Consider the following 17128-nt stretch of genomic DNA (forward strand, 5'->3'; position numbering starts at 1 on the left):
CCTGGCCCATTACTTCCAGCCTCTTTTTTTTTTTTTTTTTTTTTGGTTTTTCAAGACAGGGTTTCCCTGTAGTTTCTAGAGCCTGTCCTGGAGCTAGCTCTTGTAGACCAGGCTGGCCTCGAACTCAGAGATCCGCCTGCCTCTGCCTCCCTAGTTCCAGCCTCTTATTGTCTAATTCTCACATCTTTTTTTTAAATTTCCGCCTCCTCCCCGCCTCCCATTTACCCCCCTTCCCCCTCCACTCCCCCTTCCTCTCCTGTCCAAAGAGCAGTAAGGGTTCCCTGCCCTGTGGGAAGTCCAAATTCCTCCCCCCTCCATCCAGGTCCAGGAAGGTGAGCATCCAAACAGGCTAGCCCCTCCCCCCAAGCCAGTATGCGTAGTAGGATCCAAATCCAGTGTCATTGTCCTTGGCTTCTCAGCAGCCCTCATTGTCCGCCATGTTCAGGGAGTCCGGTTTTATCCCATGCTTTTTCAGTCCCAGTCCAGCTGGCCTTGGTAAGCTCCAAATAGGTCAGCCCCACCATCTCAGTGGATGGGAGCACCCCTCGCAGTCCAGACTTCCTTGCTCATGTTCTCCCTCCTTCTGCTCCTCGTTTGGACCTTGGGAGCTCAGTCTGGTGCACCAATGTGTGGCTCTGTCTCTATCTCCATCCATCGCCAGATAAAGGTTCCCTCACGGTCCTGACTTTCTTTCTCATGTTCTCCCTCCTTCTGTTCCTCATCAGGACCTTGGGAGCTCAGTCCGGTGCTCCAATGTGGGGCTCTGTCTCTATCTCCATCCATCGCCAGGTGAAGGTTCTATGGTGATATGCAAGATATTCATCAGTATGGCTATAGGATCTGGCCTTTTCCAGCTCCCTCTCCTCAGCTGCCCACGGAACTAGCTGGGGCATCTCCCTGGATACCTGGGAACCCCTCTAGAATATACTCAGCGATAAAAAACAATGATATCTTGAATTTCGCATGCAAATGGATGGAAATAGAAAACACTATTCTGAGTGAGGTAACCCAGACCCAAAAAGATGAACATGGGATGTACTCACTCATAATAGGTTTCTAGCCATAAATAAAGGACATCGAACCTATAATTCATGATCCTTGAGAAGATAATAAGAAGGTGAACCCAAAGAAAAACATATAGTTATCCTCCTGGATATTGGAAGTAGACAAGATTTCCGGGCAAAAATTGGGAACTTGGGGTGGGTGGGATGGGGGCAAGGGGAAGATGGGGAGAGAAAAGCGTGAAGGGGAGGATGGGGAGAGCTTGGGGGAATGGTATGCTTGGGATATAGGAAGGGTGGATATGGAAGCAGGGAAGCATATATCCTAATTAAGGGAGCCATCTTAGGGTTGTTAAGAGACTTAATTCTCACATCTTGATTAACCCAATTTTAGTAATCTGTGTAGCACCATGAGGGGTGGCTTACCGGGAAGATTCTAGCCTGCATCCATCTCGGAGAGGAGAGTCATGGCGACTGCTTGAAGCATCTGACTAACTTCCCTCCTTCCCAGCATTCTGTTCTGTCTACTCCACCTATCTAAATCCTGCACTATCAAAAAGCCAAGGCAGTTTTTTTATTAACCAATGAGAGTCCTCCATCAAGACCCCACCCTTTGAATAAGGTGAAAGAATGATCCGAGGATGGTTCTGAACAGCAACATCAGCTCAGGCTTTCACATGGACATTAATGCATGTGGGTTTGCACACATAGCCCACAGTTGCATCTATACATGTGCCAAAACATGCTTATACACATGCACAACCATATATGAAAAAGAAAAAAAAGACCTTAGCATGTCATTGTGGTCTGAATAAGAAAGACAGGAAAAGCAATTAAAGGCATCCTGCCTTGCCCTGAAGAATGATGGGAAGTTTTATCAATGGTAGCATTTTCATCACCAAGAAGCTTTGGTCCTTCCCAAAAAAAAAAAAAAAAAAGGCCAGATCATTTTGAGGGTTTCATATTTATAGGAAGAGCACTATCTAAAAGCCCATTTTTAGTTCAGAAAATACACTTGACCATAGGAACTTTTCAGATAAAAACAACAAGACAAAGCCTGCATATTCTGCATTTGGTTAGGGAGAGAAATGTCAGGTGTTAAGTTCCTGGTATAGCAACGTAGCTTCAGTCTTTTCAAGTCTCCACTCAGGTCTTGACCTCAGAAAGTAGATGGCCTACATGACTATGAACATTTCTCCCATCACTTGTGTTCTGTGTCAAAGCGATCACAGACTCTAGAGAGTTTAGATCTCATGAGTGTTGTAGAAGTGTTTAACCTCAAGAACATTTGAATGGGGATCTAGAACCTATTTTCCAATATTTAACTCAGGTTATACCAACCAGTATCAAGGAATTTATGCTGGAAGCTTTCTGGAACTAATGTTAATATAACATAATTCTCCACTAATTTTATATGTGTGCAATTTGAAAACATCGTTTTTCTTTTTATATTTTTTGTTATTTAAAGTAAATTTTAAATTTAAATGTATTGTGACCATATTATTCCTCTCCCCCAAGCTTGTCCAGATTCTACCCCCTGCCACTTATCCAACTTAAGTTCTTACTCAAAAAAACAAATTAAAACTCAATCAAACAACAAAACCAAGGAAATGAAATAAAACCACACCCAGTGTATGTTGGTCAACTACTCCTGAACATAAGGCCTGTCCTGGAGCGGTTGATACACTCTACTGGAGAAAGCTGATTTTCCCTCTCCCAGTAGGTATAATTGACAGTTCAGTTAACCTTTACCCTTGTGGCTAGGTTTTCATTCATTCATTCGTTTTTAAAAATATAACAAAATAAAATAGGATAAAATAAAAAAAAAAAGCTGTTACATAGAAGCTGGACAAGGCAAACCAACAGAAGAAAAAAGAACCCAAAGAAGGCATAAGAATTCCACTCCTTCACACACTGGGCCATCCCATAAAAACTCTAAACTGGAAGTCATAATATATACACAGAGGACCTGGTGCAGACCCATGTAGGCCCTGTGCATGCTACTTCTGTCTCTGTGTTCAGGTGAGCTTTGTTCATGTGTATTTAGAGGGCTTTGGTTTTTTGGTGTCCTCGATCCCCTCTAGGCCTTAAACTCTTTCTGCCTCCTCTTCTGCTGGGTTTCCTGTACTCTGTGGGGAAAGATTTGATGGAGACATCCCATTTAGGGCTAAGTGTTCCAAGGTTTCTTGCTCTCTGCATCATATATGGCTGTGGATCTCTGTATTTGTTCTCATCTGACCAACATGTCTGCTTTGTGTCAATACCATACTGTTTTTAATTCTATAGCTCTGCAGTACAACTTGAAATCTAGGATGGTGGTACCCCCAGCAGTTCTTTTATTATTCAAGATTTTTTGAGCTATGCTGAATTTTTGTGTTTTCATATGAAGCTAAAAATTGCCCTTTCAAGATCTTTGAAGAATTATGTTGGAATTTTGATGGGATTGTGTTGAATCTGTAGATTGCTTTTGATAAGATGTTCATTTTTACTATATTAATCCTTCTGATCAATGAGCAGGAGAGATTTTCCCATCTTCTATTCTTCAGTTTCTCTCTCCAGTGACCTGATGAAGTTTTACTTTGCTGTTATTACTATTCTTTTTTATATTTAAACTATGTCATGATTTTATTTATCAGTAAGGATTGTACTTTAGTCATTTCTTTTTATCCCTATTACTAAATCTAAATTCTCATGTAGTCAGTACTACTGTTGATAACATTAATACTTGTTATAGATTTTTTTTAAATGTAAGTATTTATTAACTAATCAATGAAAAATTATAAGACTTTCTTCTCTAATGTTAGTGTCTCTGTTTTTTTAACATTGGTCTGTTGTAAGAATTTGCAATTTTTTATTTTTTCCTTATTTTTATGTGTATGGGTATTTTGCCTACATGTGTATTTGTGCACCACATACCCACAGAGGCCAGAAGAATCTCAGATTCGCTAAGACTAGAGTCATAGATGCTAGTAAACTGCTGTGTTGGTGCTGGGAATCAAAACATGGGCCTCTGGAAGGGCAGCCAGGGCTCTTAGCCACCACCAGCCTGTCTCTCCAGCCTGTGAATTTACAAATATTTTCTGAAGATGTAAATAATAAATGTTTTATACTTTGCAGATCCCATCTACTAGAATATTTGGCTTATCTGTCATAGTGTTGAAAGCAGCCATAGACAATACCTAAGCAAATGAGTGTGGCTATGAATTAATAAAACTGGATAGACTCTACAATGGGTTTTTTATATAATTCCTGTGTAGCACAAAATAGTCTTCAGATTTTTCTTTTAGCCATTTGAAAATGTAAGAACTACTTAGACTTGGTGGTGCAAGCCCATAATCCCAGCACTTGCAAAGCTCAGGCAGGGGAGTCATGAGTTTGAGGTCAACCTAAGCTACATAGGAAGGAAGGCCCTATTTCCAAAAGAGAAAAGTATATATAGCAGCCTTAACACAGGGCCATACAGAAACAGACGGCAGTACTAGATCTGGTCCAGAAACTGTAATTTTCCAGTTCCTGGTTTCCTCTGTTCCTTCTCCAGTCCTTAGTGCAGCTGAGCACTGGAGCGTCTTATGTGGACTAGTATCCTTACAGAACAGCCGTAAACATTTCCATCGTGGACAATGAGCCCTAGCTGATGATTATTGTCGATGTTAAGTGTCTCTACCAGAGTTGTAGGCTCTTCGCTAGTGTAGGGTAGATTCTAGAATCAAGCCAATCCCTGTCTCCAGAACCTGAGCTTATCTTCACCACAGCCTTACATTGCTTAGCTGTTCTGCACTATTTCAGAGTACCTAAGATTTTGTAGCATATAATGTGACAGAGGGCAGCTGTACGCACATTTGTTCTCTCTCTTTCCCTCTCTCCCTGTCTCCCTCCTGTCTCTATCCCACTCTTTCTCTCTCTCTCTTTCTTGAACTCCACCCACCCACCCCCAACCCCCCACACACATGCCAGAAGGCAGCCTCTGAAACTGGATACCCAGTAATTAGTGTATGATGTCATTAACCGAGGGTCTGCCTGCTTTTGGCCACTGTGTTTAAATAACCATTTCTAGCCACAGCCACATGGTCCATGCTGCTTTATTTCACTGATCCAAAAAAAAAAAAAAAAAAAAAAGGAGAGTACTTTGCTAGGTATAGCACACCTAGATTTCCATCGCTGAGGAGTCTGAGCCAGTAGTGAGACTGGAGAGATAGACAGACAGACACACACTACCACTGTGCTAAACAGGCTGTGAGTTGCTGAAATCCACATTAGCTGTTGCCATAGCAGTGTCCAAAGTAAATGCACCTCTGTTCTGTCTATTTTGTTTGTTTTGTGACGGTATTTTTATGTAGACCAGGCTGGTCTCAAACTCTTGGCAAGCTCAGTCTCAGCTCCCTGAGTGCTGGGATTACAGGTCTGAATGACCACACCCAGTTCAACACAGCTCTTTATTAAATTCATAGGTTACAAAGCATCATCTAAGTTAATTTAATTTTAGGGCAACTAATAAAATGTCGTGAGTATAGTAATTAGACTCAGAACAGACGAGGTTAAACAACCAAGCAAACAGCTATGCTTTCCTAGAGTTACAAGTTGTCATGACTCCGAAACATGCCAAGGCACACAGAAGTGCCTGTTCTGAGAAGCCCAGCCTCAACTGGTCAGACTGTGTTTCCCATGCTGGCACTGGGTGTGCATCTTCAGTAACGTGTAAGCCTGGTTCTGCTTCACAGAACTGTATGATTGTTAAGATAGCCTGTTAACAAAAACAGGAAGTTGAAACCGTTCATGTGTACCACTGAACTTTGAACTGAAGATGTTTTTTTTGTTGTTGTTGTTGTTTTTGTTTTGTTTTTTTTTTCCGAGAAAGGGTTTCTCTGTGGCTTTGGAGCCTGTCCTGGAACTAGCTCTTGTAGACCAGGCTGGTCTCGAACTCACAGAGATCCGCCTGCCTCTGCCTCCCGAGTGCTGGGATTAAAGGCGTGCGCCACCGCCGCCCGGCTGAACTGAAGATGTTTGAGGAGAACCCATCACCTTAGAATAGCTTTGCAGTATCTTTGAAATGATGCATATTTGGAATGTGTGATTGGGTTACTAGCTGATATATGTGGGATATGTAAATGGGTTTATTACCTAGATATGTGACAGACCCAGTGCTTGGTGAAATGGACAAGGTAGAGAGGCTTGATCCTGTGAGTGGCCCGAGCACAGTTTGATTTCCTATCAGCCATAGAATCTCTTGAAGAGTATAGCTATTAAAGCCCACAAGGCACCCTAGGATAAAGACACTCTTGGAACTGCCAGAATGGCTCAGAGGCTAATGACTGTTGCTGTCAAGCCTGAGGACCTGAGTTCAATGTTTGGGACTGACATGGTGTAAAAAGAGAACGCTAACCTTCACATTTTTCACTTGACACATTCCCAACCCAAAACACACAATAGATCGGTGGATGGATGGATGGATGGACGGGCGGGTGGGCGGGCGGGCGGGCAAGCCGGCGGGCGGGCGGGTGGGTGGATAGACCGACAGTTGAGACAGCTCAACTAAGTTTGGTAGTGCTTGTCTGAAATCTCAGTACTTGGGAGGTGGAAATAAGAGGATCTAAGAGTTCATTGCCATCTTCATCTACATAGTTAATTCAAAGCTAGCTTAAACTGTGTGAGATTCTATCTATCTATCTATCTTGAGGAAGAGCAGGAGTCCCTCAGAGTTATGGTATATGTATGTGAGCAGGTTGCTTAAAGCATGTAGACTGCAAGGCACCCAGCTAGTTGTTGCTGAGCACGTGAGTTACTTTTCCTCTTGCTGTGATAAATACCCTGACAGCAACAGAAGGAAGATTCACAGTGCAGAGTCAGTTCGCCATAGAGGGAAGTGTGGAAGCTGGGAGCCACTTCTCACTTGACATCTGCGCTCAGGAAGCAGTGAACAAGGCATGGAGATTGATGCTTAGCTAGCTTTCTCCTCTTTTTGCAGTCTAGGACATGAGCCTAGGGATTAGTGCTGCCCATCCTAATGGGACTTCCCACCTCAGTTAACTTAACAAGATAACCCTTGCAGACTTGACCAAAAGCTAGCCTATCTAGATCATCCTTCTCAGATGTGCCCAAAGGCTGCCTCCTAGATGACCCTAGATTTTATCAACCTGTCAATTAATGTTAACTGTCATGGTGAGCTCACAAAACTGGATGTATACTCCCTGGGAAGAGAATCTGAGAAAGCTGCTACTGAAAAAAATGGATTAGAACTGGTAAGATGATGGCTCAATAGGTAAAGCACTTGCCTGGCAAACATAATAGCCTAAGCTTGATTCCTGGAACCCACATACAGGTGGAAGCAGATGAACTCCACAGACTGTCCTTGACGTCCATACATGCTCTGTGCCCTGCCACTGTCTTACCCATGCAATAATAGTAAAGTTCAGTTTGGTTTTTCTTTTTTGGTTTTTTGTTTTTAAAAATGATGAACTAACACGATAGGGAAAGGGTATTTTTTTGATACTCACTGACCCCTCTTCTTTGGTCTCTACATCTAGAGTTTATGTCCTTCCTTCTAAACACCCACAATACAGTATTAGTTAAAAAAAATAATGAAGTGTCTGTCCTTAGGAGTCCCTCATTAAGCTCCCTTAAAATTTAGATATCTTATTTATATATTATATATTTATATATTTAGACTTTGCATATAGTCTCTCTCTCTCACACACACATACACACACAGTAGCTCAGGCTGGCCCACTCTTATATCCTCATACCTCAGTTTCCTGAGTACTGAAATTACAGGCATGTGCCACCACACCTAACTTTGCAGTCACTTTTTTTCAGTTTTGAAAGGTAAGGCAGATAAAATATGAAGATTTTATACAAGATTAGGATTTTTTCTTCTTTATTTTTTAAAATGTTTTTTAAGAGAATGTATTTTAATCCCTTCCATAACTCCTCCCAAATCTTCATCACCCATCAAACCTCATGTGCCCTCCTACCCTCCCCCCCCAGAACAAACAAACAAAAAACAGACAGAAAAATAACAAAACAATCTGGGCAGTGGTGACTCACGAGTGGATTTCTGTGAGTTCAAGGCCAGCCTGGTCTACGGATTGAGTCCACATCCAGAACTGTTATACAGAGAAACCCTGTCTCATAAAAACAAAAACAAACAAAAAAGTACAAAAAAACATAGAGTCCATTTTGTGTTGAACAGCTAATGCTGGGCATGCGCCGCCCTGGCGTATGGTTGACACAGCCAGTGTCACTCCACTAGAGAAAACTGATTTTTCCCTTCTTCCAGCAGGCATCGATTGCAAACTACCAAACCCTTCCTGGTAAGGGGTGGGACTTTGTGTCCACTTCCCCTTCTCTATGGTGAGATTTTTATCTGGTTTGAATTTGTGATGTTCTTGTGCATGTTGTCACAGTCTGTGAGCTCATATGTGTTATCAGCTCTGTTATATCTGGAGGAAGCCGTTTCCTTGGAGCCGTCTACCACCTCTGTCTCTTAAAACTCCTCTACTTCCTCTTCTGTGTACAGCTCTGAGCCTAGAGGGGAGGGCTTTGATAAAGGCATCCCACTTAAAACTAGGTCTTTCAAAGTGTCTTATTCTCTACACATTATCTATTTGTGGGTCTCTGTGTTAATTCCCATCTACTGCAAGAAGCAGCTTCCTGATAAGGACTGAGTGGTGCTCTGATCTATGTGTATACAAATATGTCATTAAGAGTCATTTTATTGCTCTGCTCCTTTGGAACTTTGCTATTTGATAAGCATAAATACATGCTATTCTTTAACTCCTCTACTCGTTTTCAGCTAAAACACAGTAAATGGCCTATTATAGAAAGGTAAGCCTCAAGCCAAGGCTGAACTAAAGATTCTGTCATCTTTTTTAGCTCTTCACAGCAGGAAAGAATTTTGGAACACTTCTACTCCTGATGTTCTGAGACTAGTAGGCTGTGTAGCTTTCTTGGGTTTTGGTTTGCTTCGTATTGTTATTATTCACTACTGCGACAATATTATTATTGTCATTATCAGTCTCATTTCTCGTCTGATCATCCCTTTAGAGTGTGTTCTACACACACTTTTGTGTGGTGGTCTTTAATAGCTAACCTGTGCCCTTAAATGGGGCATTTTCTTCACTTAATGCCACATTTATCATATAGCCCTCATCTGTGTATGGATATCAGCCCATTCCTTGGTAAATGACTGTATTAAAGTAAGTACTGTGATTCCTACAGCCTCAGCATGCCTCGTGAGCACATATATAGACAATTGATGTGCTCGCCAGAGTCCCTTCCTTCACTAGTGGGCAGATGCTGACTTTTTCCCTGTCCTTCCCATACATTTAATTTATTATAACACATAAGGTATTATCACTTTAAGCTGCATGAAAGATAATAAGCAGAATGCAAGTAGCAGCCTTGCAGTGAAGATGCAAGATCGATTACCCCCTAAGCCCCATTTCCCACCTCCTTACAGTGTTGAGTACAGAGTCGGGGAATAGGGAGCGCTGTGCTTTTTTTCTGAAGTGGTGATGCTTTCTTGGGGCAAAGCTTGTAGCAGATTTGTGAACCAAAAAACTAAGAGGAAATAATGATTTACCTTCAAAAATGATTTCCATACATCTTATTTAAAAAATGTGTAATTTTTTGCAGTTTTTGTAGACAAACTTACATTTTAAAGGCTCATAAAGCCCTTTATATCTGAGGTCTTCAGAGAAACTTTGTACTTTTAGAGCCAGGTATTTGTTACTCATAAGATTTCTAGCTCTTATGAGTAGGCATGGTGGTACACACCTTTAATCCCAGCAGTTTGGAAGCAGAGACAGGTGGGTTTGAGACCGGCCTGCTCTACATAGGGAGTTCTAGGACAGCCAGAGCTACATAGTAAGACCCTGTCTCAAAATTAATTAATTAAGATTTCTAATATGTTTGTCCATCCTTTGACACATGGGACCCTGGATCTGAGCTCTTTCTTGTCCCAGTGTGTTCAATGTCCTTCTCATCTCCCCTCTCTGCAGAGAGGATGACAAGGTCCCAGTGACTTTCTAGTCCAGAAACTTTATCATTTGAACAGGTGGTAGTGGTAGAATGTCTCTTATTAATTAAACACATGGCAATACTAGGTCATTCCCAAAGGTACTGAGGGCCGAAAGGGCCCTGTGTAGCCAAAGCTAATAAGCTAAGTCCTTGGTAAACATTCATAATAGGATAAACATTCTGGGAATTTCTCTCCTTTATCATAGTAAGCATCAAATTGAAACAAAGGGATTTATCTCATAATTTAAGCATTCCTGGGAGATTTTTTTAAATTGTTGTGGATAGTAAATGCATGATGGTTACAGTGTGTGATGTGTGAGAGTCAACCAGAGCAGATGGAAAGTGTTAGGAAGTGAGGGCTGGGACTCAGGGCTCTGGGCTTTCTTACTTTAATTTCTGTTGTGTTAGCCTTTTTTATTTTTGTATTTTGAAATGTTAAAGTTTATTGACTTAACTTTAGATATAAGTGACTGTAGTATCCTTTCAGCTAAGCTGAAGTGCAGTCCAAACTTTCCGGCATATTCTTCTGTCCAATATATTTCTTGTAAAAAATGTATAAAGTGAGGGTTATTCTAAACTTTCTTGTTTTTCTATTTGTTAGGATTAGCTAAGGAATGACTACAACACCAATGTTTAGGGAATCCATTAATCATTTGGCTTGTGCTTCAGACGGCAAGGCACATTGTTTCAAAGGTTGCATCCCAGAGGATTAAAAATAAAAAGCTTGTTGGATTTCATAAACATATTTGAAGACTAAGTCAGACTAAATCTCTACCAAGGCAAGATGATTTATTTAGCAATCTAAGAGTTCTTGACATCAGTTACAAAACTAAAGGCTAAAACAAAGATGAATCTATTATATAGTTCAACTGTTATATTTACCCAAACATTAATCACTCATCTCATAAGTTCTTTTAATAAACAGTAGAACTACATCATCATATATTCCCATTGGCTAGAATACAACATACCACTCAGGCATTCACTAAGTGCTAAACTGAATTAAATTTTTTCCTTTCATTAATTATGATTTGATAGGCAATATATCCGATCAATTTAATAAAAATAGTACAGAGTGTATGCATAATCTTCTGCTCTACCAGCCAGCTCCCAAAAGACCACCCAGAGACAGCTTATTAATTATAAATGATTGGTCAATAGCTTAGACTTGTTACTTACTAGATCTTACAACTTAAATTAACCCATATTTTTAACCTATGATCTATAACAGCTCGGTAACTTTCTTTAACAAGGCAAGTTCATCTTCCCTCTCCTTGCACCTCCTGGCTCCTCTCATCTTCATCCCACTATTTTCTCCCTGTCTATGAGTCCCACCTAACCTCTTCCTGCCTAGCTGTTGGCCATTTAGCTCTTTATTAAACCAATGAAAGCAACACATCTTCACAGTGTACAAAAAGATTATTCCACAAGAATAGTTTTTCTGTATTTTTAAACAACTCTTTCATAAATGAGCTGCTTTAAGTGAGAATGTAATATATAGCTCCACAACTTTGCAAAGAATTTAACACTCCATCCTTGACTTCTCTGATAACTACAGTATTGATCAGGAGGATAGCTCAGAGGGAAGAAACGTAAAATTGGTGAGTGTTATTTTCTTGCTTCCTTTGGTTCTCAGAATTTAGCTCTCTGCTGGGCCTCTCTATTCTAGAATGCCAGTGAGCCAGGAGTATTCCTGGGGTCTGAGTCTTGTCAGTTAATTGTGGGACTTTCCTGATAAATTCTACCTGAAAGGCAGTGCACAGTAGTTCAACAAGGATTCACAACTACCCACTAATATATAAGTGGTTAATATACTGTCTTAGTTAACATTTCTATTGATGTGAAGAGATACTATGACCATGACAACTCTTATAAAGGAAAACCATTTAATGTCGGTGACTTACCTTTTCAGAGATTCAGTCCATTATCATTATGGTGTGACATGGTTGTATTCAGGCAGACATGGTGCTGAAGAAGTAGCTGAGTGTCCTACATCTTGACTTGCAGACAACAGGAAGTGGTCTGTATCACTGGATGTAGCTTGAGCATAGGAGACCTCAAAGCTCATCCCTCCCCCCCACATACTTCCTCCAACAAGGTCCTACTATTCCAACAAGGCCACACCTCCTAATAGTGCCACTCCTTTTGGGAGCCATTTATTTTCAAACCACCATATACATGAACAGCTAACTCTTTCTCTGAAGATGTCAGCAGCTAAAAAGAACACAGATTTTAGAGCCAATTCAAAAACTGTGAGCAGCAACAGAAGACTCACAGTAGATATAAAAGTAAGTTTCCAGGAAGACTGAGAGTGACTGACACATATATAGGAACTTTTAAGGGTTTTTGTTTGTTTTTTTTTTTGTTTTTTTGTGGGGTTTTTTGGTGTGTGTGTGTGTGTGTGTGTGTGTGTGTGTGTGTGTACACAAGGACATCAGGTCCCCTGAAGTGGGAATTACAGGCAGTTGTGAGCTTCCTAACATCAGTACTGAGAACCAAACTTCAGTCTTCTGAAAGAGCAGAAATAGTTCAGCACATAAAGACACTTGCCGCCAAGCCTGCTGATCTGAGTTCAGTCAATCCCCAAGACCCCCATGGTGGAAGGGGAGAACTAACCCACTCAAGTTGTCCTCTGGCCTTGTCATGTTATCATGCTTATCATGTCACAAGCACACAAATAAGTAAATGTAATTTTAAAAGCCATCTTCCAAACAATATAATTTATTTTCCTGAGGGCAAGTAATTTAGGTTATAGTAATACTCAGCACTTTTTCATCTGGATAACTTCTCAGAGGGTTGTAACCGGGTCTAACCCTGACTTAGGACAGCATGGAGCCTAGTTTAGTGGAGCTGACCTCCCAGCATTCAGGAAGCTGAAGCAGGAGGATCACAAGTTCTGCATCAAGTATCATAATGTATTGAAGTTGTATGTGGACAGATGATATTTGTGGGTCCCACATGGCATCCTTTTTCAACTTGCTTATAGTGGGAGTCCCTGTCTCAAGACAAAACAAGCCAAACAAACAAATAACCCAAGAATAGAGTAAGAAGAGAAGAACAGGCCCTCTTAGTTGACTGGATGCAGTAAAGTAGGGAGTGTTTTTATTTTTTTCTATTGTGGTATTGAAATGTCAGATGACCTGTGTGTTTAGATCTCATAGGTAACAAACCATACACATGGAATATTGTAGAATCTTCCTTTACTCCATTCTGAAGAATACAAAAATGATTTCTCAGTCTTTCAAAAGCCCACTAGTTATTTAGCTAAGTAAAAATAAAGTTTAAACAAACACCTTCAAACCATTGCCCCCCCCTCTCCTAGTGCAATCAGAAGCTGGCCCCTGAAACCAGTTAGTTAGAGAAGCTATTACAACAAATCTTCTAAGAAACAGCTCTCAGCTAGTACAAAAAAAATCTCTCCTTTCATAATTTATTTTCCTTAAAATTTATAACTGTAGAACTGGGCCTGGTTATATAGTCATTATCACAGCTACTTCCAAGGCTGAGGCAGGAGGATCTCAAGTTCAAGACCAGCTAGAATAATGTAGCAAGACCCTTTCTCAAATTTTATATTAAAAATAAAGAATATAGCTCAATGATAGGGCACTTGCCTAATATGTATGCCTCCCTGGGTTCAATTACCACCACCACTCATAGACACATTCTATAAAATTTGATAAACATAGAATGGTGAAAACATTCATATTTGGATGTTACCTTTTGATTATAACAAATATATCTTGAAAAGTCCATTTTTAACTTTTTCCCAATTTAATATATAGAGGTATATACACATAAGCATATATGTGTGGGTATATACATATGTGTTTATATATACACACACACACACAAACACACACACACACTGCATGTTTTTCCTTGGATGTGGACTCAAGAGGTGTGGGAAGTGGGGAAGATGTGAAAGCAGAGGGAAGACCATCAGAAAGAAGGGAAGGTTAGGAGATCAGTATTATCAATATCTATTACATATATATGTGACAATATCACAGACCTAGTGGCATAGGAGGCTGAGACAGGAGGATCATTGCAAGTTCAAGGCCAACCTAAGACAACCTAATATGGTACTGTCTCAAAACAGAATAAAGCAAGAGCTGGAGAAATAGCTAAGTAGCTCTTGGCTAATGTGTGCAAGGTCCTTGGTTCGATTCTCAGTACTGTGGTAGGGGGGTGAGGAAAGATCACAAAGGAACCCCATTATTTTGTATAACTGTATTCTACCTATAATATGAGTTGGATAGAAAATATTTATTTATTTTTGAGACATGGTCATACTGTTGCAAACTCGCTATCTTAGTTGGGGTTTCTATTGCTGCAGCACACCATGACCAAAAGCAATTTGGGTAAGAAAAAGTTTATTGGCTCACACTTCCACATCACTATTCATCACTGAAGGAAGTCAGGACATAAACTCAAAAGGAGCAGGATCCTGAGAGCAGGAACTGATGTAGAAACCATGGACGAGTGCTGCTTACTGGCTTGCTCCCATGGCTTTGCTCAGTTTGCTTTCTTATAGAACCCAAGACCACCAGCCCAGGAATGGAACCACCCACAATGGGCCAGGTCCTCCTCCACCAATCACTACTTAAAGAGAATATCCTACTGCTTCATTCTATAGAGCTGTTTTCTAAGTTGAGACTTCCTCCCTTCAGATAACTCTAGCCCCTGTCAAGTTGACATAAGAGTCGCCAACGCACTCATGATCTTCCTCCCTCAGACTCCTGAGTGCTGGTATTAACAGGCATGTACCACCATGCCTAGCCTTTCTCAATCTCTATTCTTTCCACAGTGAGCATGCATTAGAAGTCGGAAATGAAACACAATTCTTTTTGAGGTGTTGGTGTGGTTTGTGAAGAACTATCTGAATCTTTGCTTTCTAAACCTCTGCTTTGACTGGGACATCTTCCTTCTCTGACTGGCTATCTTGATCTCCCGTCATAGATGGGAAATGCTGGTTCAGAACTGCTACAGGAGCCTGCTGACCAGGGGTCTCTTGGAAAGCCTGTGAGCCTTACCCAACAGTACTTTAATGTTCAGTCATTCCCTTTAAACCAGGGGTGTGTGTGTGAATAAACTAGAGCGGTGCCAGACTGACTCGCTCTCCTGTGGTTTGTCTAGCCAGCCCACTATCTATATCATCTTAAACTGACTCGCTCTCCTGTGATTCGTCTAGCCAGCCCACTGTCTATATCATCTTAAACTGACTCGCTCTCCTGTGGTTCGTCTAGCCAGCCCACTGTCTATATCATCTTAAACTGACTCGCTCTCCTGTGATTCGTCTAGCCAGCCCACTGTCTATATCATCTTAAACTGATCCACTCTCCTGTGACTTGTCTAGCCAGGCCACTATCTATATCATCTTAAACTTGAGGTAAATATTTTTTTTTCCTGTGGGATTCATGGAGAAATTGGTGTCCGTGTTCAAATGAATACCAGACCTTGTTTCTTTCTATTTGAAAATGATCTAGTCCCTTATTCATGAGATGTGATAGAGGTGTCTTAGTAATAGAAAAATGTCAGGCCTTTCTGGGTGTAAGCCCTGGGAACTCTTGTCAAGGACCTGCAGCTCCTGTGGCTGACATTAATTTCGCACTTGTTGTTCAAGCTGCATACTGTAATGCAAAACTTAGACTGAATCTTTCTGATCACCTTGGACTGTGACCCCACTGCTGCCAATACCTGGCCAGAGTTTTGTCCCCAAAGCTGTCACATGTAACATGGAACAGAAGCCATCATTCAGTATACTCCCAAAGAGAATCCAAGAAATAGTTACTCACCTGGGACAAAGGGAACCAGAAAGGAAAAAAATGTATAGGAGATCTCTTAAGAAAAATGCAGAGCCAGTGTTACAAGTGAGGACTTCAGGCTTTGGCTGTAAGTCAGGTACTTGGTGTTGTGTAGAGATCTACCAGTCACTGTTTGCAGAGAAAGAATAGATAGGCTCTGAGAAATGAATGAGGGGAACTCGGCCAGAATGAGACAGACTTAGTAATGAGTTATCTCATCACAGGTCTCAGCCAAGAACAACACGCACCTTTTCCAGAGACTGAATTTTTCTTCCATTCTGGGAGGTAGAGGACTTACGTGAAATATGTTACCCAGGCTTTCAGATGAGCAGTTTTCACTAGCAGTCTTTTGAAATCTGCTCATAACAAAGTACACAGAGTGCTTGTGGGGTCACTGGAGGCTTTAGGCAGCAGGAACAACATCTCTGTAAAAACAAGCTAGTCTGGACTGGCAAAATGACTTGACATTAAAGATACCACCAAGCCTGAAGACCTGAGTTCAATCCCAGGACCCACATAGTGAAAGGAAATAATGGACGCCCACAGTTGTCCTTTGTCCCCACACATGCCATGACAGTCGCATCCACATAAAAATAATAGAGCCCTGTGTCCATCTCCTGCCTCACTGCAGAGTACTCTATCTGGTACCAGTATGCTCAGCCATAATCCCTCCTCACGTCTCAGTAAATAGCACTGTGTCTCTTTATAATTATAAAGATTGCAGTTTGGCTTGGTTTGGGGAGCATAAAGAATATTTGAACTTCTCATTTCAGATTAACCTTGACTTTCCTCCTTTTTTTTCAACCTCAGATCATTCAGCCCCTCTTAGAACTTGACCAAAATAGAAGCAAGTTAAAGTTGTATATTGGACACCTGACAGCCCTCTGCCATGACCGAGACCCCTTAATCCTTCGTGGACTCACTCCACCAGCTTCTTATAATGCAGATGATGACCAGGCAGCTTGGGAGAGTGAGCTGCAGAAGATGACCCAGGAGCAGGTAGGTCTTGCTTAAGATGTGGCCCAGGCATATGTCTGGATGGGTAGTGTTTAGGGGTAAGGACATGGTTCTAGGTACTGTGTGTGTGAGCGTGTGTGTGCATTGCGATGTGAAGATGTGTATATAGCAAGCGTGGGTATATGTGCACGTACACATGGAGGACAGAGGTCACCCTTACATGTCATTTCTCAAGAGCCATCAGCCTTTATCTTTTTTCAGTTAGTGTCTGTCGCTGGCCTGAAGCTCACTACTTTGGCTAGTATGGCTGATCTGTGGGCCCCAGGGTTCCTCCTGCTCTCCCTTCCCAGT

At 41.3% G+C, this 17128-nt stretch overlaps 1 protein-coding gene across 7 annotated transcripts in view; it reads left to right on the forward strand.

The window, feature by feature from the left end:
* Erc1 (ELKS/RAB6-interacting/CAST family member 1) overlaps nucleotides 1-17128 on the forward strand; it is a 327887-nt gene that overhangs the window by 280630 nt on the left and 30129 nt on the right. For 5 of the 7 annotated variants that reach the window (XM_038318227.2, XM_042054451.1, XM_038318230.1 and 2 more), the window contains one exon: nucleotides 16631-16819. In XM_038318227.2, the coding sequence (XP_038174155.1) occupies nucleotides 16631-16819 (189 nt within the window). Of the gene's footprint in view, nucleotides 1-16630; nucleotides 16820-17128 lie in introns of those variants that run through there. The other 2 variants (XM_038318232.2, XM_038318233.2) reach the window with 1 other exon arrangement.

This window comes from Arvicola amphibius, chromosome 2, assembly GCF_903992535.2.
Source record: "Arvicola amphibius chromosome 2, mArvAmp1.2, whole genome shotgun sequence".
In the NCBI taxonomy this organism is placed as follows: Eukaryota; Metazoa; Chordata; class Mammalia; order Rodentia; family Cricetidae; genus Arvicola; species Arvicola amphibius.